This window comes from Gekko japonicus, unplaced genomic scaffold (genome assembly GCF_001447785.1).
Source record: "Gekko japonicus isolate JY-2015 unplaced genomic scaffold, Gekko_japonicus_V1.1 scaffold572, whole genome shotgun sequence".
In the NCBI taxonomy this organism is placed as follows: domain Eukaryota; kingdom Metazoa; phylum Chordata; class Lepidosauria; order Squamata; family Gekkonidae; genus Gekko; species Gekko japonicus.
In genome coordinates this window covers 756,755-783,509 of record NW_015167553.1, presented here as the reverse complement: position 1 = coordinate 783,509, position 26,755 = coordinate 756,755, and the positions used below count along the sequence as shown (strand labels likewise).

At 45.7% G+C, this 26,755-nt stretch overlaps 1 protein-coding gene across 1 annotated transcript in view; it reads right to left on the bottom strand.

The window, feature by feature from the left end:
• The window catches only part of CPNE8 (copine VIII), a 149,320-nt gene that overhangs the window by 81,206 nt on the left and 41,359 nt on the right, over positions 1-26,755 (bottom strand). The window contains exons 2-4 of the mRNA XM_015413714.1: positions 17,532-17,572; positions 3,720-3,766; positions 1,191-1,294 (exon numbers count right to left, since the gene is read on the bottom strand). Of these exons, the coding sequence (XP_015269200.1) occupies positions 1,191-1,294; positions 3,720-3,766; positions 17,532-17,572 (192 nt within the window). The remainder of the gene's footprint in view (positions 1-1,190; positions 1,295-3,719; positions 3,767-17,531; positions 17,573-26,755) is intronic.

Sequence of the window (26,755 nt, the reverse complement as noted above, 5' to 3'; positions counted from 1 at the left end):
CATCAGGCCACGCACTATGCAAGGAGAAGGACAGTTATGATTGGGGAAAATAAACCTACAGATACCACAGCAAACATCAGTTTTGGATGAATTGATTGTATATTTTTTACTTTTTTGGTCGAAATTTTAGCCACATCAGTGAGGGAACAAAGAAAATTGAAAATAATATAAGAAATAAATTTTCAAGTGACAGAGAATTTTGCACAGCACAATAAATAACCTTAAAAATAATTATGACTGAGAGACTGGACCTAGGATACCCAAGGCAAAGGAAAGTAGGGATCTCAGCGGTTCTAATAGGAGGTTTTGGTACCAGAAGCCATATTTGGCCCACACGCTATTTCATGCATGCTGGCGCAAGAACTGGGCTTTGGGCCAGGAAACACATGGGGGTGTATGATGTGTGGTAGTCCAAACCTAATTTTGGGGTGCAGAGGGCATGCAGTCATTCTAGTTCCTTATTCAAATCTTTGTAATACAGACTTTTTTGTGACACTCCAAATAGAAGCTTGTGGTGCCAGAACCACTGTATGTCTTCTTGCAGGGAACAGTCTCCAGAGTGTGGGGCTATGTGATTTGGGGTGGTCCAAAGATTGTTTTGGGATGCAGCTTGGTTCCAGTTCCTGGGGGCACCTCACTTTGTCCTGGCTAGCCCAGGCTATCCTGGGGTCACCTCACTTTGGAGCAGCTGGCACAAGAACCATTTTTGGATCAGGAAACTGCATATGTTCTCTCAAAGGGCAGAGTCCCTTGAATGTGGGGGTGTATGATGTGTGGTGATCCAAATCTGATTTGGGGGTTTTGAGCTTTTAAACTATCCTTAATGTTTTGGTTTGATTCACGAATAAGTAATGACTAAGGATCTGGGAACCAACTTTACCCTCCTGAATTTGGGGATAGAATTCGCATATATCTCTCCTACAATACTTTCATTTTTTTATAAGTAGCCAAACACATCAGATGTAACCTTTCAATACTGTATCTTATCTTGGCAATGAAAACCAAGGCATTGTGAGCTGAATTCGTGATTGTAAAATTCCATTGTATTAATTGGCTGCAAGTACACTCTACTGCTACCTTAAAATATAATCTTTGCAATGTTAAGAGCTTGGGTCATCACTGTGCTGACTATTTTAACTATACTACCATAATGCTATTTATAAAAACAAAAAGTTTATGAATAAACTTACAAGTCAAACCGCAGGTTTTCTCTCTCTTCAAAAAAGTAATCCATTATAAATTTTCTTACAAAATCTGGGTTCAAAGTATTGTCAATTACTTCTGTTCTACCAAACTGAAAGAGAAAAATATTTCATAAAAGGCATATAATTCAACCTATATTACAGGTTTACTAAGAGAAAGCAATATATCAGGCAACTGCTTGCACCAAGAGGAATTACAGCATATAAACTTGCAGTTTTCAAGAAAAGACCACAATGAACAGTGGCTCTTGGTAGAGAAATGGTCAAGATCCAGCAAAAGAAACAGTTGCTGGAAATTATTCATATCTCTAAAAACATGACCACTATTTTTGGAGGAATGAGGCAGGTCCTGTGACAATTTATCATGATTCAGAAATAACCCTACAGAAAAATACATTTTTATCAACAAGTGTTGATAAAATACATGGCTTTTCATCGACATTTGAACCTTACTTTAAATATGGACACACCCTTGCTAAATCTCTCAGTGTCCTTTCCAAAACCTAAAGTTATACCCTTGCCTAACAAGCAAACCACCACCCTGCTAAAAGCAATTCTACACAAACCCAGGCTTCTTTGGCCAGCCAAGGGCCATGTTTGCATTGTCTCAACACATATATTGTCCCATTTCTACATTTGCCAATACAGTGAGGAAAAAGGAGGTTTTTAAAGGAGGAGTAGGTACTTTTAAGGGAAGAGGAGTAAATAAGAAATATCTGCAACTCCTCCCACATCTGCCAATTCTCCAATGCAAGTAGCCTCCCTCCCAGACGCTTCTCTCCAGGAGGACTCAGCTTCCAGTTTTACAGGTAGGTGAGGGAGGGGAGCAGAATTCACCAGGAGAGGGCAGGGGATAATGACTGAGCTAGATAAGGGTTAAGGTTCCTCACCAGCCCAACACTTATATTCTGTAAATCCCCTTCTTCAGTGCCCTATATTAACAATAAGGGGAAATGGGATTGGTAACCTGGGTTTTCTTCATGTCTGCTTTGACCTTAACCACTCAATTATACACGGAACTGGGCACATTCTCTTGCAGGGAAGTCACTAGGCATGTTTAGTTCTAACTGAGTCAAACTGTTGGTCTGTATTTTAACAACTGGCATATGCCGCCGCCACTCCCCCAATGTTAATCTTACCTCAATGCTAAATTTTCTTATTTTAAAATAAGAGTTCTCCCCTTACTATAGTGAAGGTAAGGACTTTTTACTAATCCATTTATTATTTTTTATTAAAATGTTTATATCCCACCCTTCCTCATGATTCAACACAGCTTACAATAACATTATATTTCAAGTTGACTTTGACATACGCTATACTTCATTGTTGGGAAGATTACAACAAAACTGCTCAGTTTATTTCCCCATTCTCAACAGGTAAAGTAGGAAACAACCCTCTGTTGTGCCTGGTAGAATGGCTGATACAAAATTAACTGGGTGGTAGCAGCAGTAAATACGCCTTGGTGATGGCAGTTTGTCAGCACTGCTGCTCATAGTTCCCATTCCCTGGCAAGTCAGCTAAATGCTGGGTGTTTGAGGGGTGGGGCCAACAAAAGCACACCAGAGTGCCATTTTCCCCTTAATTAAATGACAACTTTATCTCTTTTCACTATTACAGTAAGTTTGAATAGTATTACATTGGAAAGTCAAGCTAGCTACTATATAAATCTTTATTTGGGGGGAAATTATAAAAGCCCACTATGCTCAAGTTAGGTCTTTGTGGATTTATTCTCTAATTGTAAAAATACTGATCTGAAATAAAATCCCACCACTTTCAACAGAATGAGCAGATTTCCCGAGTTTCCAGCTGGGATTCATTCTTTCAGTTGGACAATCCTCTCCTATCACCATGCACACATCAAATGAACCTTCCTTCTCCCTTGGGGTACACATGTAGTACCATGGTTCCTCCTACTCTTTTCTGGTATTTCTGGCTACTGTGTGACACAGAGTGTTGGACTGGATGGGCCTTTGGCCTGATCCAACATTGGAATCTCTTATGTTCTCTTATGTTCTTATGTTCCTTTGCTTGCACAACTATAGCTGACTGGCTACCCAAGGTAGGAATCACAGGCACTTCCCTCTCTCAACCTTACCATCTTCCACCCAAGAGTGATTATGTGGTGGCAACAACTACAACTAAATGCCATGGCCTTCACTCTGTCATTGAGCAGCAGCAACAGAGCAGCAATAGTAGCCAAGAGTAGTTGCACCGTTACCTGCCCATGCTATTCACTTATTCAGGGAATCCACCTGATGGCATCTCATCAAGGGTCCCTCAAAACATGGAGCTAACCCTTCATTATTAGACAAAAGCAATGTGTTATAATGGAACTAGCAGTGCAAAACTTAACCAACAGGATTGGGAAAGTACATATTTTCAAAAACATGATCCTGGGTCTTGTATGAAACCTATGGCTTTCATTGTTTAATTGGAGCTAAGCCACATGTTTTGACTTCTACTAATACAAATAAGCAATTCCTATATATATATATATATTAGTAACAACATATTTACCTCTCTCCATTCTTTATTTCCCATACTTTGGATATACAAAACACAGACTGTGAAAAAAAGAAATAGGAAGCCAATTTAAGTTTCTTCTACAAAGCTATTCTAAAATCTTCATAGTACTTCTAAATAATTAAATTATTTTTGAAAACAAAAGATATTAGACAGAACATTCAAATATTATACAGACGAGTAACCCAGCTTATAATGTTTTTTGAGTAAAACAAAAAACAGATCTTAACATTGTTAAGGTGGTACGAACAGAAACACAGATCATCTACATGTATGAAACCAAACAAAAGGCTCACAATACAATCCTAAAGACACTTTCCTGGGACTAAGCCACATTGAGTAGGATAAAGTAGGATGGTACTGCAAGTCTGATGAGACGGCTAACTTATTTCCAAGAGCAACAGTGATATAAAGTAATAGAACATAATATGTCTAAATAGTATTATATACAATCAGTCTCCCTAAAAAGCACTTCCCACAGCAACAAAGTTTTTCATTCTGGTGATTAAAACTCCTGTGATCAGATGATGTTAGATTCTGAGGATAATTACGCCCATTTAAGACCACTGTTTCAAGAACTTGGGCATGCTTCTGTCTATACAGGAAATGGCCATGAGCACAGCAGCAACAACAGACTATTTTCGGTTCCTGCATGCAGTGGGTCTGGAGAGAGGAGCAGCAGGAGAGAAAACCTAGCATTTTGTGGCATTTGGGTTGTACAACATGTGCAACAGGAGAAGGCATGGAAGGGAAAGGGGACCTAAAAAAACAGGTTGCTTACCTGTAACTGGTGATCTTCAAGTGGTCATCTGTGCAGTCACACCCATGGGATTATGCACATGTGCTGATCCGTATCGGTGGTATGCAAAGCTCACAAAGGGATTTTCGCGCCTCTCCTCCAGGCATGCATGGGAACCCCACTGCGCATGCCCAAAGATGAGGGGTACGGACATCCCGCCAGTTCCTTCTGACCGCTGTCATGTCAATAACCAGAGAAAAGTACTGAAGTGACAGCAGTGGGGAAGGATGGGCGGGTGGTGTGACTGCACAGATGACCACTCGAAGATCACCCGTTACAGGTAAGCAACCTGTTTATCTTCTTCATGGTCTCTGTGCATCACACCCATGGGAGATTGAAAAGCAGTGGCTCACCTGGAGGTGGGAGCTGTCGCAAATTCAATGCTCTGCCGATGAAAGGACTAGATGACCAAGGTCCACTCTGTGGCGTTCACGAACATCAACAGCGTAGTACTTGATGAAGGTGTTCGGAGTAGACCATATCGCGGCCCCACAGATCGCCGACAGGGATGCACCCTTCAAGAAGGCTGTAGACACAGCCATGGATCTTGTAGAGTGCGCTCGTACAGGCATGGGCAACGGGTGTTTAGCCAACCGGTAGCACAGCTTAATAGTCTCAACAATCCATTTGGAGAGACATTGTGCTGAGATTTTAAGCCCTGCGGAATGACTGGAGTAGGAGACAAATAGATGATTGTCCCTCCTACTCGGACGTGTCCAATTTAGGTAGAAGAGCAGCGCCCTCCGAACATCTAGAGTGTGGAGGAGTCACTGTTGTCCGTCTACCGGTTTAGGGAAGAAGTTAGGCAATAAGATCTCTGAGGTTAGGTGAAATTCGGCGACCACCTTAGGCAGAAAGGATATGTCAGGGACCAGTCTCACACTGTCCAGCAGGAACACAAGGAAAGGTGGGTCATGGTGCAGAGCCAGGAGTTCGCCCACCCTCCTGGCCGAGGTGATGCCGATGAGAAAGGCCATTTTCCATGCTGCATGCTTTAGCTCGCAAGTCACCATGGGCTCAAAGGACCGCCCCACAAGATGGCAGAGCACCAGCGGTAGATCCCACAAGGGTACTGGTGAGCGGACTGGTGGATACAGGTGGAGGAGACCCTTCATAAACCTCTTTGTGACCGGATGAGAAAAAACCGAAAAGCCGTCAAAGCCCGGGTGGTAGGCCGAAATACCTGACAAATATACCTTGAGAGTGCGAGAGCCCCTTCTCTGCCAGTGAGAGCAGAAAGTCTAAGACCTGGTCAACCCTGACAAAAGCCAGGGGGACGTCAACGGGGTGTATAGAAGCGGGCCCACTTCCCACTGGAGGAACGTCGCGTAGAATCTTTCCTGGCATTGAGTAGCACAGTGTTGATTCTGTCAGAGAAAGTTAAGTGTCCACGAGATAAGCTGTTAACTTGAGCTTGTACACCTCGTGGAATAGGAGGGCTCCTCCCTCTGCCAGGAGCAGATCTGGCACCTGCGGGAGGGGATAGCACGCCTTGGCTAGCGAGAGGAGATTGGCAAACCAAGGTTGCCTCGGCGACCAGGCGGCGATCAGGATGCACCTCGTATGGACCCTCATAAGTCTTTGGACCGTTCTCAGCAACAGAGGCAGAGGCAAGAACATATATAGGAAGTTGTTGTCCCATGACTACAGGAGTCCGTCTCCCAAAGCCCTGGGATCCTGAGCCACCCTGCAACAAAACAGGGCGCACTTCGAGTTGTGCCTGGTGGCAAAGACGTCAACATGAGGCGTGCCCCACCTTTGAAACACGGGACGTAGGTAGGTCCAGTTCACCTCCCAGTTGTGACACTGGGAGAGACCCCTGCTGAGCAGGTCCGCATGCACATTTGCCTTGCCAGCAATGTGTGAGGCAATGGGAAAGATGTGCAGAGGCATGCACCAGGCCCAAAGGTCCAGAGCCAGGAGGCAGAGACTGCGGGAGACCGTTCCACCCTGCCTGTCGATGTAACTGAGGGCCGTCGTATTGTCGGTTAAGACAGTTACGCATTGTCCTTTGAGCAGAGGCTGGAAACATTGAAGGGCCAATTTTATTGCCAACATTTCCAGAAAGTTTATGTGTCTCCTTGAGGATACAGCATCCCACCTGTGACCTACGGAGAGGCCGTTAAGGTGGGCTCCCCAGCCCCACAGTGAAGCGTCGGTTGTGAGGGTGAGAGTAGGAGTGGGAGGACGGAACGGGATCCCCTCCGTCAGGTTTTCTGACTGCGTCCACCACAGTAGGGAGTCGCGTGCCTCTTGTGGCGGGGAAAAAGCAACAGATTGGGACATCCTTAGAGGCTTGAAGTGACGGATGAACCAAAGCTGGAGTGGTTGCATTCGCAACTTTGCAAAATGGAGGACTGCAGTTGTTCCCACCATTAGGCCCAGGAGGCATTGAATCTGGAAGACGGAGGAGGTTCCTCATAGTCGAACCTGTTCTGCCTGAACAGTTAGGGTTCATGCCCTGTTCTGGGGCAGGAAGGCTGCACCCTCTTGGGGATCGAGTATCGCCCCTATGAATTGCACTCTTTGAGAAGGAACTAGGTGCGACTTCTTGTGGTTGACCCTGAGTCTCAAACAATGAAGGAGATTGAGGGCCTGAGATATCTAACGAATGAGGAAGGCCTTGGAAGAGGCGACCAGAAGCCAATCGTCCAGAAACAGGAACATTGTCAGGCCACAGAGGCAGAGATGTGCCACAACAACTACCATAGTCTTGGTAAAGACCCTCGGGGCCGTGCTGAGGTCAAATGGTAGACTCCTGTATTGGTAGTGGCTGCCACCTATCGCGAATCGGAGGTATTTGCAATGGAAGGGGTGGATAGTTAAATGGAAACAGGCATCCTCGAGGTCGAGGGTGGCCATCCAGCATCCTGGGACAGGAGAGGCAGAATGACGGGATGTCATTTTGAATTTTTGGTACCTTATAAAGGTGTTGAGGCCGCAAAGGTCTAAGATCAGACTCTGCCCATCGTCCCTCTTGGGAACCACGAATAAAAACCGAGTCCCTGGTGATCTAGAGGCACGGGCTCTATAGCACCCTTTGACAGAAGTGTGGTGACCTCTTCGAGGAGGAATGACGACGGGGTAGTGATGATGACTATAAGAAGAGGTGGGAGTTCCATGAATTTGATGGAGTTGTTGTTGTTCAGTCGCACAGTCGAGTCCGACTCTTCGCGACCTCATGGACAAGATCTCGCCAGGCCCTCCTGTTTTACGCCATCCTCTGAAGTTCGCTCAATTTCATGTTCGTTGCATCTATGACACTGTCTAACCATCTCATCCTTTGCCGTCCCTGTCTTCTTTGACCTTCAATCTTTCCCAGCATCAGGGTCTTCTCCAGTGAGTGCTCCCTTCTCATTTGGTGGCCAAAGTATTTGAGCTTCAGTTTCATTATCTGGCCTTCCAGGGAACAGTCAGGGTTGATTTCTTTTAGGATTGACTGATTTGATCTTCTTGCAGTCCAAGGGACTCTCAAGTGTCTTCTCCAGCACCATAGTTCAAAAGAATCTATTCTTCGGCGCTCGGCCTTCCTTATAGTCCAACTCTTGCAGCCATACATGACTACTGGGAATACCATTGCTTTGACCATGCGGACTTTTGTTGGCAGGGTGATGTCTCTACTTTTTATCATGCTGTTTAGGTTCGCCATCGCTTTCCTCCCAAGGAGCAGGCGTCTTTTAATTTCATGGCTGCAGTCACAGTCTGCGGTGATTTGGGATCCCAGGAACGTGAAGTCTGTCACTACTTCCACAGCTTCCCCTTCTATTTGCCAAGGAGTGATGGGGCCGGATGCCATGATCTTAGTTTTTTTGATGTTGAGCTTCAAGCCCACTTTTGCGCTCTCCTCTTTTACCCTGAGCAAGAGGCTCTTTAGGTCCTCTTCACTTTCTGCCATTAGAGTGGTATCGTCTGCATATCTGAGGTTGTTGATCTTTTCCCCAGCAATCTCAATTCTGGCTTGTGATTCATCCAGGCCAGCATTTCGCATGATGTACTCTGCATATATATTAAATAAGCAAGGTGACAATATACATCCTTGTCGTACTCCTTTTCCTATGCTAAACCAATCAGTTGTTCCATATCCGGTTCTAACTGTTGCTTCTTGACCCTTATACAGGTTTCTCAAGGGACATGTGAGGATTGATGGAGTAGCCCTTGGCTAAGATGGAAAGGACACATTGGTCTGACGTAATGGTGGCCCAGGACTGTAAATATGGATAGAGGCAGGAAGGGTCGGGAGAGGTAGACAGGCAGAAGTCAAAGGCCCTGATTGCCTGGTTTGGGTTGTTTCGGTCTGACAATCTGCTATCCAGAACCGTATCTCTGTCTGGCCTGGTACTGCTGCCTATTCGCAGATGGGGACCGACATGGCCTGTAACCTTCATCCAGCGACAGCTTCACGTATTGGCGTCTGGAGCCGTAACAAGACCATGAGCGAGGATGAAAAGGCTTAGAGGGGGCAGAGACCCCCAGTGACCTTGAGGCCTCAATTCTCTTATCCATTTCCTGGAGTGTCGAATCAGTGGACGCATGGAAGAGACCTTGGCCATCGAAAGGTAAGTCCTCTATGTACGCCCTGGTATCAGCAGGGAGTGCGGTGGTCCTCAGCCAGGAGTGCCTACAGAGGGCAACTGCAGATGACATTGTTTTTGAAAACGTGTCCAGAGTATGTTTGGATGAGGTGATGATTTGTTTAGAGAGCAGCGAGCCTTCCTTTTGCACCTTCCTGGCCTCTTGACGTTTGTCATCAGGCACTGAGGTCAGAAAGTCGGTAAATTGCTCCCAGAGCGAGTACTGGTAGCGGCCCATACTAGCGACATAATTAGATGTCTTAATGCCGAGGGCTCCTGCCGAGTAAAAATGATGACCAATGGAGTCTAACTTCTTGCTCTCCTTATCGGAAGGGGTAGCAAGGGTCCGTTTACTCTTTGAGGCGGATGACATGACCAAGGAGTTGGGCTTGGGGTGGATATGGAGGAATTCCGACCCCATCTCCTGGACCCGATACATGTGATCCAAACATCTAGACGACACTGGAGCAGAAAAAGGCTTGTCCCACAGAGCCTTAGACGCCTGTAAAAGAATGGTCAACATTGGGAGAGCGATCGAGGTGGAGGTATTGTTCTGCACGACATCAAAGACAGCGTTCAACACCAAGGGTTGGGGTTGGACGATCGACATGCCCAGGGAACGTGCCATCCTCTTGACCAAATCTCCGTATGAAGAGAGATCCTCAGAAGGCGAGACCGGCAGATTGTCCGATACTGTAGCCTTTGGTGACGGATCTTCAGGCGGTTCGGGGCTTTCCGAAACATCAGTGCCGGTATCGGAGATGAATGATACGGCAGGTGATACCAGAGCTGCAGGGGTATCCGGTATCGGGGCAACTTTCGTGGAATGGAGAGGAAAAGTTGGGCGACAAGGTTCCTCTGGGGCTTTGGATTGTGAAGCGGAAGGCTTAGATTTATGGTGGGGAGAGCGTGAACGACATGATCCACGGTACCAGTCCGACTGTGGCCTAGGCGTCAGCCATGGCATGGATGCCGACATTGGGTACGATGTGAACCAGCAAGGCATCTGCCCCCTATGATCCCACAGCATCGGTGGGTCAAAATAGGCTGTAGAGTGCAGTCTCAATTTCTGTCTAGGCGAGTACGAGAGCATGGGCCTGGAATGACGGTAATCTGGGCACTCCTCAGGTCGATATCTATATTTGTGGCCTCTGGGCGATCGGGATTGATGGCGTCGAGAGCACGGTGCTGACCGATCACTTTCCCAGGAAATCACCTACTGGGAACGATGTGCACGAGGCCAACGCAGAACCATTTCCTCAACTTCAAATGGTGAGGCCAAAACTGGTCCAGAATTGACAGAAGCCTCCGATACCGGGGGGTTCAGGTGCCAGATTGGTGAGTCCAGTAACTCAATCGTAGGCAGCTCCGGTATCGGGGTATCAACGACATCGGGTTGCCCCCACTGGAGAGGGGGTAACGAAGAGCCCGATTGCACATTATCACTGCTCACTTTCTGAGAATGATGCATAGTGCCAGTGAAAGAACTTAGCTTCCTTGTGCTTCTCCTTTTTCTTCTTTTTAGTCAGCATAGAGGCGGATGAGGCCTCATTTGACACCAAGCACTTAGAAGACTGCCCCCCGTCCAATGCCGACTTTGCACGGTGTGGGGGTTTCGGTGCCGAGGTGCCTCCCGATGCCAACTTGGTCACCATCGATAGGGAGGGTGCAGAACTCTTGGCCAACATATTTCCCCCAGGCACAGGGGACAAGGCCAATTCCTAAAGCGCTACGGAGTCTCGCGGCTCTGTTCTTGCAAGTTTGGTTCGAGAACTTCGCACAATGGCGGCAAGCGTCTGGGCGATGAGTCTCCCCAAGGCAAATAATGCAGAGTGTGTGGCCGTCACAAGGGCCAAGTTTACTGCCACAGCCAACACACAATTTAAAACAAACCCCTCTTTTGGCCATAAAAGAATAAAAAGGCCCAAAAGACAAGAAAAAAGGTCCTTTGCTGAGGTGAGGAAATTTTTACCTCAGGAAGGGGGGGGGCAGGAAGCCGCCTGAAGCAGCGGCAACCCTCAACGAAAAGTCTCTCTCTCTCTCTTTTTTTTAGATAATAAGAAGAAATAAAATAAACGCTGGAAGCGAAGAAAAGAAAAATAGGTTTGGAGTATCCCTTGTGAGAGGAAAAAACGCTTCTTCACCGACCGGCAGAAACAAGCTGTTAACAGCACGGTGGTCAGAAGAGAACTGGCGGGATGTCCGTGCCCCTCCTCTTTGGGCATGCGCTGTGGGGTTCCCATGCATGCCTGGAGGAGAGGCGCGAAAATCCCTTTGTGAGCATTGCATACCACCGATACGGATCAGCGCAGGTGCATAATCCCATGGGTGTGATGCACAGAGACCACGAAGAAGATCCCTGAGTTTATGCAGGAGCAATAGTACTCATACCTCCCCTCTTCTTTTACTATTATTATTAATTTCATTTCTATACCGCCTATAGCCAAAGCATTCTGGGTAGTTTACAACAAGTATAAAACAGTACAATACAATAAATAGACATTAAAATTAAAAATTATTATAAGATAACACAAGAACATCAAAATAGTAGTAACAGTAAAAAACAATTGAAATAGGCACCAAGCTAATCATAATGCCCCATGAATTATCAAGGAGATCTTTAAAGGCTTTTAAGAGGGCTATCTTAACCTGGCACTGAAAAGATGGCAGATTAGGCACCAGGCGGGCCTCAGCAGGGAGGTTGTTCCAAAGACAGGGGCCACCTCTGAAAAGGCCCTCTGCCTAAGTGCCACCCTCTGAGCCTCTCGAGGAGTTGGCACTCGGAGGAAGGACCCAGAAGTTGAACGCAGTGTCCGGATATATTGAGGCCTGGAGAGGCGCTTGACAGGTATTGTGGTCCCAAGCAATACAGGGCTTTGTAAGTTAAAACCAGCACATTGAATTGGGACAAGAAATATACAGGCAGCCAATGCAGGTGGGCCAGAATTGGTCATATATGTTCAGACCTCCGGGTCCCAGTTATTAATCTGACTGACGCATTCTGCACCAGCTGCAGTTTCCAAACCATCTTAAAGGGCAGCCCCAGGCAGAGTGTGTTGCAGTAATCCAATCTGGAAACTACTACAGCACAGATTACTGAAACCAGGCTATCCGTGTCCAGATATGAGTGCAACTGGGCCACCAGCCAAAGCTGATAGAAAACACACCAAGCCACCAATGCCACCTGAACCACAAGTGACAGACATGGCTCAAGAAGCCCCCTCCCCCAAGCTATGAACCTGCTCCTTCAGGGGAATGTGAGCTCATCTAGAACAGGTTGAACCCACACACCCATCCGGTCAAGGGAATTACCTACTAAAAGCATCTCAGTTTTGTCTGGTTTGAGCTTCAGTTTGTTAGCCCTCATTCAGTCCATTATCATAGCCAGACACAGGTTTAGCACATCCACAGCCTCACCTGCTGATGATGAAAAGGAGAAATATAGCTGTGTGTCATCAGCATACTGATGGCAACACACTCCAAAACTCTGGATGACCCCATTCAGCAGTTTCATATAGATGTTAAATAGAATTGGGGACAGAACAGATCCCTGAAGAACACCCTGCTGGAGAATCCATGGGGCTGAACAGTATTTCTTAAGCACCACCTTCTGGAGGCAGCCCTCCAAGTAGGAGCAGAACCACTTCAATGCAGTGCCCCCATTCCCAACTCTGCCAGCCGTTCCAGGAGGATACCACAGTTGATGGTATCGAAAGCCACCAAGGTGTCCAGTACTATCAACAGGATCACACTCCCCCTGTCTTCTCCCAGCATAGGGCATCATACAGGGCAACCAAGGCTGTTTCCGTGCCAAAACCAGGCCTGAACCCCAACTGAAATGGATCCAGATAATCAGTTTCATTCAAGGGTGACTTCGGGGCAAGAGAGGGTTTCTTGAGAAGGGGTCTCACCACTGTCTCCTTAAGGCAGGATGGGACCACTCCCTCTCACAAAGAGGCATTGATAACCTCTCTGGCCCAGCTGGTTATCCCTTCATTTTAAAAGCCAGGAGGAACAAGGATCCAATACTGAGGTGGTTACACAAACCTGTCCGAACACCTTGAGCTTTACCAACTGAAATTCATCCAATAAAACCGGACAGAATAGCCAGCTATTTTAAATTCATATAAAATGTTAAGAAAATTTGTTTATATAGTTTTCTTCATAAATCCTTTCAGACTGAGAATACCAAATAATGTATTTTAGAAAAACAGTGTTATTGGTAGTGCTATAATGTTAACGATTTACCAAGACTTATTTATCCATTCACATGTATATTGAGGAATTTCAGACAGCCTATGTATTCCGTTTCAGGAACTGTTCACTAACGGGGGTTTTCTGTAATTTCAGACAGAACCGTAGTAACTGTTCCCTGACATAATATACTTACCTGTTCACACAAAAATTCTTCTGTCCCGTTCGGGAAGCATGCCTGAAGCGTTGCTCACTCAAACTGCTTTCCACCAGTCTTCAATCCCTTCTACAGCTTCTGAAGTGCTAGAGGGTGCTGTATAAAATGCCTCGTAGTGCTTCCTGCGATGACAGTTTTTTTGTGCCCTTTTTCTCCCCGCATGCAATTGTCCCTTTTTAAAAAAATGTTCTATTGGGAGCACTATGGTGCTGAATCAGGACCACAAAGCAGCACCATAGCGACCCCATTGAGATGCCTGGACACCATGTAGATACACTGATGTTCACTACTGCATCTCAGCATGGATTTTAAAAGGTAATTTGGGGGCAGACATCGTATTTATTATGTCTGTTTAAAGATTAAATCACTGAAAATGGCAATAAGCACAAACATACCAGCACAGCATGAAAAAGGAGAAGGGGCTTTACTAGTTTGTTTAAAAAGTACCAGAACAGCCTGCTACCCAGCAGTTTTCAGAAATTCCAGGCTCCATTAATTTCAAAGTAACCAATGCCTCTTTGATTCCAATATTTAATAACTAATGCTAGATGAGTGCTATTGATGGACATTCTTTTCCATTAAAAGACACGAAGGCAGAAAAGAAACCGGTCTGCAAAGGGCATGCATTTACCACTTCAAGCATGTCTAGAGAGGCAGCATACAAAGTACCTGATTGTACAGTTTGTTTTAAGTGGGAGATCAGGGGCATAAGTGAATGGTGAGGTATATTAAAAAACCGGACAGGACTTGACAGCATACACCTATAAGTAAGTCTTACAAAATTCTACTGTGATACTATAGTATACTGAACCTGTCTGATTATGACACAGGCTTAGGCCCTATGTGGACATCCCTTTGTTTACATGTGTCTTCCGGAATATATTAGTTAGAACTGGGTTGTTGGTAGTTAGAACTTCAGCCCTTGTTAAGTCTGTGTTGGTCCCTGCCTTGCTGTTCTGTACATTAAAGACAATTTTGAAGACATCCTGCCTGCTGTGTCTCTCTGGCCTTAGGGCTGACCATTTACCCACCTCCACAGTTAGTACACTTTACAGAGGAGACAAACACCACAATTACTGTCAAGTGCATACGGCTGCAGTCTAGGCTGTAGACCAGACCTGTGGCTACTGTGGGGCCCGGCCCCCTAACAGTTTTTATGGGGGCCCTCCCCAAGCCTTGGCTCCCTCTCCTCCCTGACCTCTCCCCACCCCCCATTGCTTGTTGGTCTGTCGGTAGATGGCAGCACAAGTAGCAGTGGCAGCGAGGCTAGACTGAGAGAGCGGCCCGGGCAAGCAGTGAGCATGAATGGTGGGGGGAGAAGCCTCCATCTAGGGCTGCCCCCAGATGCTGCCCCCAGATGCTGCCCCCAGATGCTTGCTGTGCTGCCTGCCAGCAGCAGGTAAAGCCCAGCCAGGCAAGGCAAGGAGATAGGCAGGTGCCTCCTCTGGACCTGGGGCCAGGAGCACCTGGATGTCCTCCAGTGTGCCAACAAGCCTGCACACAGCACCTTTGTTTCCAGCCTGACCACCACATGCCTCACCTCAGGAGGGAGTTGAGAGTGGAGGTCAGGCTGCCCCTGATGCCGTGCCGCGGGAAGGGGCACTGGGGCTTCTTGGGGAGGGAGGGAGCAGGACGCTCCGCAGGGAAGGTCTGCCCTTGCCGGGGGGGGGGAAGGGAAGCTGCAGCTGCTGCAGACCTTACCCTGAAGTCTTTGATTTAATTAGCTGGTGCCCCCCGGCCCCCTCCCAAAAAAATCCCTAGCTATGGGGCTGCTTAATTGAGAGTAAGCCTTGCCAAGCCCAGTGAGACTTACTTCTAAATAAACATAGAAGATTGCTCCGCAAATATTCTATACAGTGCTAAGTGGTTCAAAACATTCATAAGTAGGAGAACAAACCTGCTCTATAAGTATTATATATACAACTTTTCAAAACAAAATCAAGAATATATGTTTTCCAGCATTTCTTGGGGAAATGTCTTGCTTGTTCACATTGGCATGCATAGAGGTATAGCTAGTGGGTGACCCTAACTAACTCTAGACAGAACCCAATTGACCCAAAGAGCCACACTGAATTCTTGTGCAATTTATTTATTTCATTCCCAGACAGTTCACAATGATCATTTGTTTGTAACCCACAGTAAATCTCCATTGATGTAAAGGATGGGATTTCTGTCAGTGGAGTGCCTTTCCCCTCCCACAACAGCACAATATGCTTTCCAAAATGCTGTTCCTGGGGGACAGGTGATCCCCAGAACAAGATAAAGGTGGAATCAGATCTGTGGTGGGAGAAGGGAACTAGCAAAATGGAAGCTTACAGCAGGATCCAACCCTATAATTAGGTGAACTATTTCATAGTATAATAGTTCTGGGATTTTTAGCTCTATTAGATAAGAGTACTTGCGATGCAAAGCACCCTGATTTCTCACCCCCCCCCCAGTTAATGTGAAAATTAGTAGGCCTGCTCTGGATTGCAGGTGTCTGTAATTGGGCCTCCCTGCCTACACCATCCTTATCTCCTTCAAGGCCGGATTCAAGAATGTGGTAATTGGCTATTGTGAGAACCTGTGTTCAGTTCTGTAACTAGATGGGAGGGGGGAAACAGGAGTGGAAGTCATCATCTTCTGGATGGTTCCATCAGGTGAGCTCCTTGATTGGGTTAGGGAGACCCCCTGATGCCAGATGGCCAAAGACTATAATTAAACCATAGACAAGAGAGAAGCCATGCTAACTTCATGATTCGACTGAGCAGTGGCTCTGACTATGCCAAGCCCCACTGCGATGGACTGCTACGTAGACAATGCTTGAGCCTCAAGCTTGGACTCTCTCTAATCTGGAGAACTGAGTTTGATTCCCCACTCCTCCACATGCAGCCAGCTGGGAGACCTTGGGTCAGTCACAGTTCTCTCAGAGCTCTCTCCTGCTTCACCAACCTCACAGGATGTCTGTTGTGGGGAGAGGAAGGGAAGGAGATTGTAAGCCGCTCTGAGACTCCAAGTGAAGGGCGGGGTGGAAATCCAAGTCTAATTATTATTCTTCCCTGCCCCACTCCCTCCCCACCCCAACTGCCAATCTGCCAGCAGTGTTCCCAAGGGCATGTCTCAGAGGAAGGGCTCTAGGCTGCTGTGAGTGGATGGGGAGGGTTGCACAGGTCCCACTGGTTGTCGTCGTCCTCTATGCATAGCTAATAAGGTAAGTGAATGGATGAGACTCCTAGCTGTGTGTCTGCTCCAGGAAGGGGGGAAGGCATCTATGCCAGTAGCGCTGAGGGGGCGGGGGATCATGGGGGGGTCTCTGAGTCAATGATGGTGGGGAGCCACTGCCGTGAGCGGTCTCAAAGTGTTCAGGGGGTAGGGTTTGGGGGGGCTTGGCCATGGGACAGACTGACATGCAGGAACAACAAATGACAGGAACTGCATGCCTGTCTTTGTTACGGGTCTCTGTCAGGAGATGGGATGGGAGAGGAAAATGGGGATCTCCCAAGCCACCCCTCCCCACCTCCTAGCTGTGACATACAAAGGCATCTGCCCCTGGGACTGGTGCTCCCATTGACCCAAAGTGCCCCACCCCTCATGCCGCCCTGCCTTGATACTAGACCATGGTGCCACACTGCAGCAGAATTGCCATGGATGCAGCCTCGTAAGCAGCCAGCTATACCTTCCCCCATGCTCCGCTGCAGCATAATTTGCCCCTTAGGATATGGACTAATGCCACCAAGGTTACACAGCAGCTGGACGCTGCAGCACAGGCACAACTCAAGACTGCTCTGTAAAACTACCACCAAGAAACCTAACCTTTATTACAGCCATGGCTTTCAAGTACTAAAGTACAGATATATTTACACAAGTATTACACATCATGATCACAATGATATACAAATAGAGACCTTTCATCCAGTTCCTTGCAAAGTTTAGACAGAAGTATTGAAAAACATTTAACTGTGAGAAATAAGAGACAACAAGCTGATAGCTTTAGCCCATTATTACCAAATTCCAATAATTGAGGATCAAAAGAAGACAATACTTACTTGGGTCAGATTTTGAAAACGTGTCTCTGTCCAAAAGATTTCTATGAATGAAAGAAAACAAAATTATATTTCTGTTAAAATAATAATAATAATAATTGAAATGAAATCATTACATAAATAAGAGATTAAATTGCAAGGTAATTTTAATTTTTAAGCAAATGCATTCTCTTTTTCTCTTGTATACTTCAATATTTAACAAGTAATCGTTTTATACAGTATTATGATTAGGGTTGCCAACCTCCAGGTGACACCTGGCGGTCTCCCACTATTACAATCCATCTCCAGAGAAAATAGCTGCTTTGGAGGGTGCACTCTATGGCACTATACTTTGCTGAGGTCCCTCCCGTCCCCAAACCCCATCCTCCCAGACTCCACCCCCAAAATCTCCAGGTATTTCCCAACATGGAGTTGGCAACCCTAATTATGAGCCATCTTTCACATATCATTGACTATTCAAGTTTTCTAGCAAAAAAAGTTCCAGTGAACTGTAGAATCAATATCTCAGCAGCACTGTAGAAAATGAGAACCCTGTGGTTCGTTCCTTTGTGTTATTGCATTACTGTAAAAAGTAAAATCAACACAAAAATCAGTAAAACCAGCACAAGTTTTCCCCCCCATATGCAATGGACCAAAACTCCACATGAATACATGAAGATGCCTTATACAGAATCAGACCCTTGGTCTATCAAAGTCAGTATTATCTATTCACACTGGCAGCAGTTCTCCAGGATCTCAGGCAGAGGCCTCTCATAATACTTCCTACCTGGTCCTTTGAACTGGAGATACCAGGGATTGAACCTAGGACCTTCTGCATGCCAAGCAAAGTCTCTTCCCTTGAGCCATGACCCTTCCCTCATGTATCATGCATCACATTCAGCATAAAACAGCAAACGGCCTTAAAAGGAGAAGGGTCACAAATCACAACAAAAACCACAAGGAACAAAAAACTGCAATCAAAGTGCCAGGAAATTCTCCTTTTATTATTTGTCCCTGTGACTAACAAGGTCCTTTATCACCAGACTTGGAAATAAATGTCACAACAGAAGAGGCCCTAAACTTCATAAACACCAAGTCCACATTCACAGCAGGAGAAACATGAAGCAGGGTCTCATATGGGAGAAAATGACTGCTCTGGTACTCTAGTACCAGACCATTTAAAGCGTAATGTTAAGAGCAGCAGTTGATGCTGCGCCTGAAAAGAATAGGCAGGCAGAGAAATTCTTGAGTATATTGCCAGTAGCCAACACTCGACAGCAACTGTGGCTTGTCAAAAGGCAGCTTCATGTATAGTGTCTTATAGTAATTAGGGGTGTGCACCAAAAAATGTCGGTATTTGCAGATATTCCCAACTCCCAGTATCAGTATGACTGTCCCCATAGAGTATAATAATCCCCCCTTGAAGGGGGGGTTTCCTATCACTGAAGGGAACGCAAATCACCTTCCCTTCAATGAAGGGAGCGTGCCGCCTCTGCAGCATGACTCCAGAGAGGTTTAAACATTAAAGTTTAAATCCCCCCCCCAGAGTTGTGCTGCAGAGGTGGCATGCTCCCTTCAATGATGAGAGCCCGCTGCCCCCCGAGCTAGCCCCCCTGCCTTCCCTGCCCCCCCTGCCTAAGCGGGCGAGCCAGGGAAGGCCTCGAATGAGCCCCTCCGCCTTCTCTGGCCTCCCTGCCAAAGCGGGTGAGCCAGGGAAGGCCTGGAATTGGGGCCCCTCTCCCTGGCCCGCCTGCCAAAGTGGGCGAGCTGGTGAAGGCCTGGAGTCAGCCCCCCCCAACTTCCCTGGCCTGCCTGCCAAGACAGGTGAGCCGGGGAAGGCCTGGAAGGAGCGGGAAGGCATTTTAGATACCATCCCCATGCTTTTTCCAGCCCACCAACCGAAGCGGGGGGAAGGGAAAGTGTTAAAATTTAAAACACTTTCCCTTGCTTCTGGGGCTCGTGCGTGACTTTGTGACATGACTCCCCAGTGAGGAGTTTAATAATAAAGTTTAAATACCTTCCCTTGGGCGGAAAGTCAATCTGCTGAGGCGGCAGGAGCCCCAGAAGCAAGGGAAAGTGTTTTAAGTTTAAACACGTTCCCTTCCTGGCCCAGCAAAGGGATTCCCTGAATGGATGCCAAATATATGGCATCCATTCGGGGAATCCCTGTGCCGAATGAGATTAGGGAATTTGATTCAGCTTTCTGGACATGTGCAATCTTCCACTCCACGGCTGCTGGTGCTAGTAGCCAGCATAAGGAGGCACGCCTGGACTTGTCTGGCTGGCCACCTAGATGGAGAGTAGGGAGGCATGTCTGGGCTTTTCTGGGCAAGCCACCTAGTTGAAGCTTGAAGCCCCAGAACAAAGGTAGGCAGGATCCTGGAACCTGCCAGTGGATTGGCCCCTGAGGGCAGCCAGCCAATCTGGAGCCTGGAGACCATTTGAAGTCACCAATTGCATGGGGGCTGGGAGTGGCTTAGGTGTATATAGCTAGGGCAGTTGCTCCATGTATAGCAATCCTGTTGAGATGCAATAAACTGCTGCTTGTTGAAATCACTCTGCCTTCACCTCGGCCGTATTGAACCCACTATTTAACAAGGCCAATGGCCCATCCAATTCAGCACTCTGTGTCACACAGTGGCCAAAACCTAGAGCCATCAGGCGGTCCACCAGTAGGGCCAGAACTCCAGAAGCCCTCCCACTGTTGCCCCTGCCCTCAAGCACCAAGAATACAGAGCATCACTGCCCCATAGTGTTTCACCTATACCTTGTGGCTAATAGCCACTGATGGACCTCTGCTCCATATTTTTATTCAATCCCTTTTTGAATTTGTTTGTGCCTGTAGCTGCCACCACTTCCTGCGGCAGTGATTTCTAAGGGTTAATTACTCTTTGGGGGAATGGACCATTGGATATTTACTGTGAAGGATCCTTCTCTTCTGAGGAAAGGAAGACATCTTGGTGGGTGGTTCCCATCCTCTATTCAGGAAGGCAGAAATAAAGACTTTCCACTTCCTGTCTCCTTGATGGGAGCCACCCATCTCCTCAGTTCTGGCAACTCCGAAAACATTTATCAATAACCTAAACTAAGAACAGATCAACACTCTAGAACAAACCAGAGAGAAGAAATGAGTAACATCAAGGTAGGATAACAACACAACAGGAAGTAGATCTCCTGACAGAAAGGTGAAGAATGGCAATGACTTCAGGAGGGACAAGGTGTCCTTTCTTCACAGGAGAAGGACCCTTCACTGTATGTAACCAATGGTCCGTTCTCTCTCTGAGGTGGAGGACATCTTGGTGGGAACTCCCAAAGCAATGTCCTCATGTACTGGTGGGTCATCGTTATCTGCTTCTAGAATATGTTGTAATACTCATGCATCAAACACTGCATCAGCTGATTCAAAGATGTTCATCTTCTAGTGTCTTATGGAGGTGGAAATCATTGACCAGGTGACCCCTTACATACCTCTTCAACTGTAGTGTGTCTGTTAAAGACTCTGTTGTTGTGCCACTCAAAGTGAATAGTAGTAATTTCAGTCAGAATGCCTTTTGGGGGAGGGGCTTTATAGGCTTCAGTAATGCAAGCCTTGAGAGTATTGCTGATAACTGATTTAGACATATTCATTTATCTAGTGTAATTCATAGCCATTTATTTATTTATTTATTTAAATATTTATTATCTTAGGCTTGTAGCCCGCCCTCCCCTGCATAGCAGGGCTCCTTAGGAGACAATTAGAATGAGTAAGTCTCCCTAGGATAAATAAGATTTGGACAGGAAAATGGAAGGCTATTCTCCTCGGATCTGTGACAGGATGAATTTATCTTCGGCTTAAAGGTGGTATCAGTCTTCATAACCGCTTTGTTCTTATGCAACACACATAGTTCAGGATAGACTGACAATATACCTAATTCAGACACCCTCCTTCTTCATGTGAATTTGTATATGAAATAAGACTATCATTCTTAGCTACCTAAGAAGAACCTCTTTAATAGACTTGAAGGATTGCCTAGTAAGGGCAGACAGCATGGCGTGAAAGATTTTAAGCATATAGTTTCTTAATAATGCTTGGAAATTTCCTCTTGCCCATAGGTTTTGCCCATTCCGTCATTAACTGTTCCTTGAAGAATTCTGGTAAGGAAATACCTTCTGTTACACTAAGCCTAGGGAAGAATTATTTGTTCCCTTTGGACCTTCCCTCCACAGAGGATCTCTCCTGTTCTAAGGCTGCCATGGTCTTAGATAATAATGATAGTTATCTGATTTTAGGATCTTAGGACTATTTTGGGATCTCTCTCTCATCCCCTTCAAATGAGATGAAAACCCCCCCCTTCCCTTTAACTAGAGATGCTGGGGACTGAACCTGGGATCTTCTGCATATGAAGGAAATGCTCAACCACTAAACAACAACCCATGTATTTCTTCTACCTCACATCAAAGTATATGTCTGGGTCCCAGTGACAGTAATTCCTCCCTCTTTTTTTCTGCTAAAGGTTTCTTCCTAGCTGCCTTAATAGGTCAAAAAGGCCAGCTAGGTCTCTGTTTGGATGAAAATGGAGTTCCAGTATCTCCTTATCTGGGAGAAGAGTGCAGGAGGAGGACCTGGATTAGGACCTGTATCTTTCACCTTCACTCTGACAAAAGTTAACAGTCTCTTCCCTTCTCCTCTCCTACATTTAAGCCTTGCAACAACCCTTTGAAGTAGGTTAGTCTGAGAGAGCAGGGCTGGTCTAAGGTCGCTTAGCACGCTCCCATGGCACAAGTGGAATTCAAACCTGGGTCCTCCACATACTAGTCCAGCAGTCTTAACCACGACACCACATTGGTGATGGTCTGAGTAATGTTATAATTCCAAGAAAAACACTGGAAAGAACCCACTCCCTGCACATTACTCACAAGTAGACCAGTCTCACTATTGCCAAATGGAAACCGGTTAACGCTGCAGCTTATTGATCCAAAAGATTCTCCCAGTGTCCTGCAGCGTTTATATGGCTTATGGAAGTGGGAAACCACTCCATAGCCTCCTCCTGACCAGTTGGCAAGGTCAGCAGCAGCAGCAGGCTCAGACATGGCACTGCAAGATCTGGCAGCTAGGAGGAATGATGCCTCTTTTTTTGGAGCACTTTTGGTGTTGACAACATCATTCCATCAAAGGCAGCTCGAACAAGCTAATTTCTGGGCATGCCAGCTCCTTGCGAATCCTGTCAGCAGTGACTGCTGTGAGTGGAGGTCCTGTCTCTATTTCAGAGAGAAATCCATCTGAGGGCTCATTGGAAGCCATTTGGCAGAATGTAATTGTTTTATAGCCTGCCAAAACGGCCACCTCCCATAGGCATTTTCCCCAACAGTCAAACTCCTTCCCTCAGATGTCCTCATAGAGGCACAAGAGACAGAGAAAAACAGTAAGGGAGTTAGAAGAAAATAAGAAAGGGCAAGCAAAATAAGTATTTGGGATTAGAAGAAGCAAAAAGAAGAGGAAAAGAATAAGTGAACAGAGCCTACTCTGAACTGCTCTCCCTGTAGAGGCAGGAAAAGAACTGAGGAGATGGGTGGCTCCCACCAAGGATACAGAAAGTGGAAAGACTTTGTTCCTGCCTCCCTGATTAGAGAATGGGAACCACCCATCAAGATGTCCTCCACCTCAAAGGGAGAAGTACCTCCTTTTATCTGTTCTATGCCTACTGCTCATTAATTTTGTTGAGTGCCCACAAGTTCTTGCATTGTGAGAAAGGGAGAAAAGTACTTCTTTCTCTACATTCTCTATCCCATGCATAATTTTGTAAACCTCTGTCATGTCACCCCTCAGTCATTATTTTTCCAAACTAAAAAGCCCTAACGTATTTAACCTTTCTTCACAGGGAAAATGTTCCATCCTCTTAATCATTTTAGTTGCCCTTTTCTGTACTTTTCCCAATGCTATAATATCCTTTCTGAGGTGTGGTGACCAAACTGTACGTTTTATTTATTTATTTATTTATTTGGTCCCCCGGAGGGGATTTTTTATTGCATTTTTTAATAGACTACAAACTACAATGAAAAATTAGGAAGGTGTAACTACATCTAGGGATTAAGGAAAGAAAACCAGTAATAACTAAAACCTCAAGAATAGGAGATCAAAACAGCTTATATAAATGTTAATCTTAAATTGCTTGTATTACTTTGAACATAGTCGGTTATGCTAAATTATTTATCTTTTTATCCATTGATTTAACTGTTTAAGAGAACCCCAAGATTATCCAATATTAAAACCAAAATTTTAAGGCACAATTCAGAGTCCTTCAGCCTTCATTTTGTTTTATCTTTTCTAATCCTCAATTGATATGCACGTTTGGGGGCAGTGACCCCATTATTGGAAACAGAGTCCTCGTCGGAAGACACCGAGTCCAATTTGCCACTGGATTTGCTGTCATCTCCTTCCTTAGCGACCTCTGCTGTCTCTCCCAGCTGCAATCTTAGGAGCTCACGTGCTTTAAGGACAGAGTCAATCTTTTCTTTTTTATCGTGTAGTTTGAAAATGATGCTTTCTGGAATTAACCATCTGTAGGCAATGCTGTTTATTTGAAGAAAAAGGATTAAGTCTTTATATTTCTTTCTCTTTAGCCTTATTTCAAATGGGACGTCTTTTAGAATCCTGAGGATGTTGTCCCCGATTTTCAAGGGTGTTCCTGTAGTTGCTTTCAGGATTGAATCCCTCATATGCCTCTTCAAGAATCTGACCACTATCTCCCCAGGCAGATTATTCTTCTTGATATACACGGAATAGGACCTGTAGACCACATCCATTTCGTTTGCAAGATATTCCGCTTTCAAATCTGTAACTGGGGCTAATGCTTCACTCAAGATTTGCTTTAGATTCTCGTCTTTTAATTCTGGGACTCCTTGAAACTGGAGGACCAAATTTGCTTTCTCCATTTAAAGCTGTAAAAGTTGAGATTCTTCCGAAGCTTGCTTTTCCCAGCTTTTGCATCTTTCTCTTAACTTTTTTAATGTTGGCGTCCATTTCCTTCACCTTCTCAGCTGTTTGCTCCGTCATTTTTAAAGTTTCAGTCAGTTGAAGCTGCTGAGTTGCAAGGTTCTGATTTAGAGTTGGCAGCTGTTGTTTTATGTTGGTCATCTGGTCCAGCAGAGGGCACAAGGAATCTGCCAACATTTTGGAGAACTCAGTGACCTCTTCCGGTCGAGGGCTCATGCTCCCCGCTGATTTCACTGTTGCTAGTTTGTCTTTCTCTGCCTTCTTCCCTGCCATTTTTATGGATGGTTTACTTTTGTGAAAACTTGCTAAAGTCTCTGAAACCTGCCCATATGCCTATCCGTGCTCTGGTAAGTCTCTCAAAACAGATTTCAATGCTTTTTCTTCCGTTCCCCCTTGGTATATCGTTTTTTAGTTCATGCGTATGGGAGGCACCCCTCCCCTGCTCGCTTTTCTTGCCATTCTTAGGGGGGAGCTTTCTTTTTACATTCCCATATTCACTTTAACCTGACTCACTGTTCATTGTTGGTCATATGACCTCGCTTGGAATGTTTAAAACGCTCGATCTCTGACGCTTGTCCCAGTCAGTGGCTCTAGATCCATACGGACACTCAGCGGCAGGACCGTTGGGGTGGAGGAGTGCCTTAATTTCCCAGCATCGTGCTGGTGAAGAGGTCGCCCCTCAAAAGCCCCATGGCTAAGAGCCTTTTACCAAGGCTCCGGTGGGGTGGCGACCCGTCACCCCCCCTTCCTATCTGCTGGTGCACAGATCACATCCCCATGGCACTCCAGCATGTTGCCATAAACCGGAAGTCTATTTATTTAGTTTATTGATTTCTATCCCGCTGGCTCAGGGCAACTTCAAAAGGAGGCCGCACCATCAATTTCTACAGGGGCATCATGATACTGGTTGATTTGTTTTTAATTCCTTTCCTAATAATGCCTAGTATAGCATTTGCCTTTTTTATTGTCATCACACACTGAGTCAACATTTTCAGTGAGTTATCTACCATGACTAAGATCTCTCTCCTGGTCAGTTCAGATCCCATCAAGGTGTATTTATAGATAGAATTTTTGGCTCTAATGTGCATTACTTGGCACTTGCCCATGTTGAACCTCATTTGCCATGTTGACGCCCACTTGTCCAGCCTCAACAGATACTTCTGGAGTACCTCACAATCCTCCCTGGTTCTCACCACCCTGAACAGCTTGGTGTCATCCACAAACTCAGCCACTTCATTGCTTACTTCCTACTACAAATCATTAATGAATAAGTTAAAAAGCACCGGAACTAGTAATTCACAAGAGGACTTGTCCTTTTCTCCCATGACTGCTGAATTTACTTAGGAGCCTTTCATAAGGAACTTTATCAAAAGCTTTCTAGAAATCTATGTAAACAACATCAGCCCCCCTCAAAGAAGTCTTAAGGGTTAGTGAGACAAGATCTTCCCTTACAGGACCCATGCTGATTCTTCCTCAATAGCTTTTGTTCATTAATGTGCCTACTATCTTTAATAACAGATTCCACCAACTTACCCAGTATCAACATTAGACTGACCAGCCTGTAATTTCCTGGAATCCTTTTTAAACATGGGGGTTACATTAGCTGCCTTCAAGTCCTCAGGAATGGAGGCAGATTTTAGTGATAGATTGTATATTTTTGTCAGGAGAATCACAAGTTCATATTTGAGTTCTTTCAGAACTCTTGTATGTATGCCATCTGGGCCTGCTGATCTGTCAGTTTTTAATTTGCCCATCAGTCATAGGACCTCCTCTCTTGTCACCTCAATCTGACTCAGGTCTTCTGACACCCCTCCTGAAATTGGTGGTTCTGGAGTGGGCAAGCACCTCCCATCTTCCACAGTGAAGACAGAGGCAAAAAAATGCATTCAGCTTCTCTGCCATTTCCCTATCATCCTTCAGTAATCCTTTTACCCATTGGTTATCCAAGGGACCCATTGCCTCCCTGATTGGTTTTCTGCTACTAATGTATTTAAAGACATTTTTACTGTTGGTCTTCATGTTTTTTGCAGTATATTCCTCATAGTCCTATCTTGCCTGTCTGATCACTGCCTTGCATTTTATTTGCCACAACCTGTGCTCCCTCTTATTTACCTCACTCAGACTAGCCTTCCAGTGGATAAAGGAATCTGTCTTACCTTTTACTGCTCCCGTTACTTTGTTAACAATGCTGGCCTTTTTAAAATACTTATTTGTATCTTTCCTAACCTGTGGTATACATTTTATCTGAGCTTCTAGGTTTGTAGTTTTAACTTGT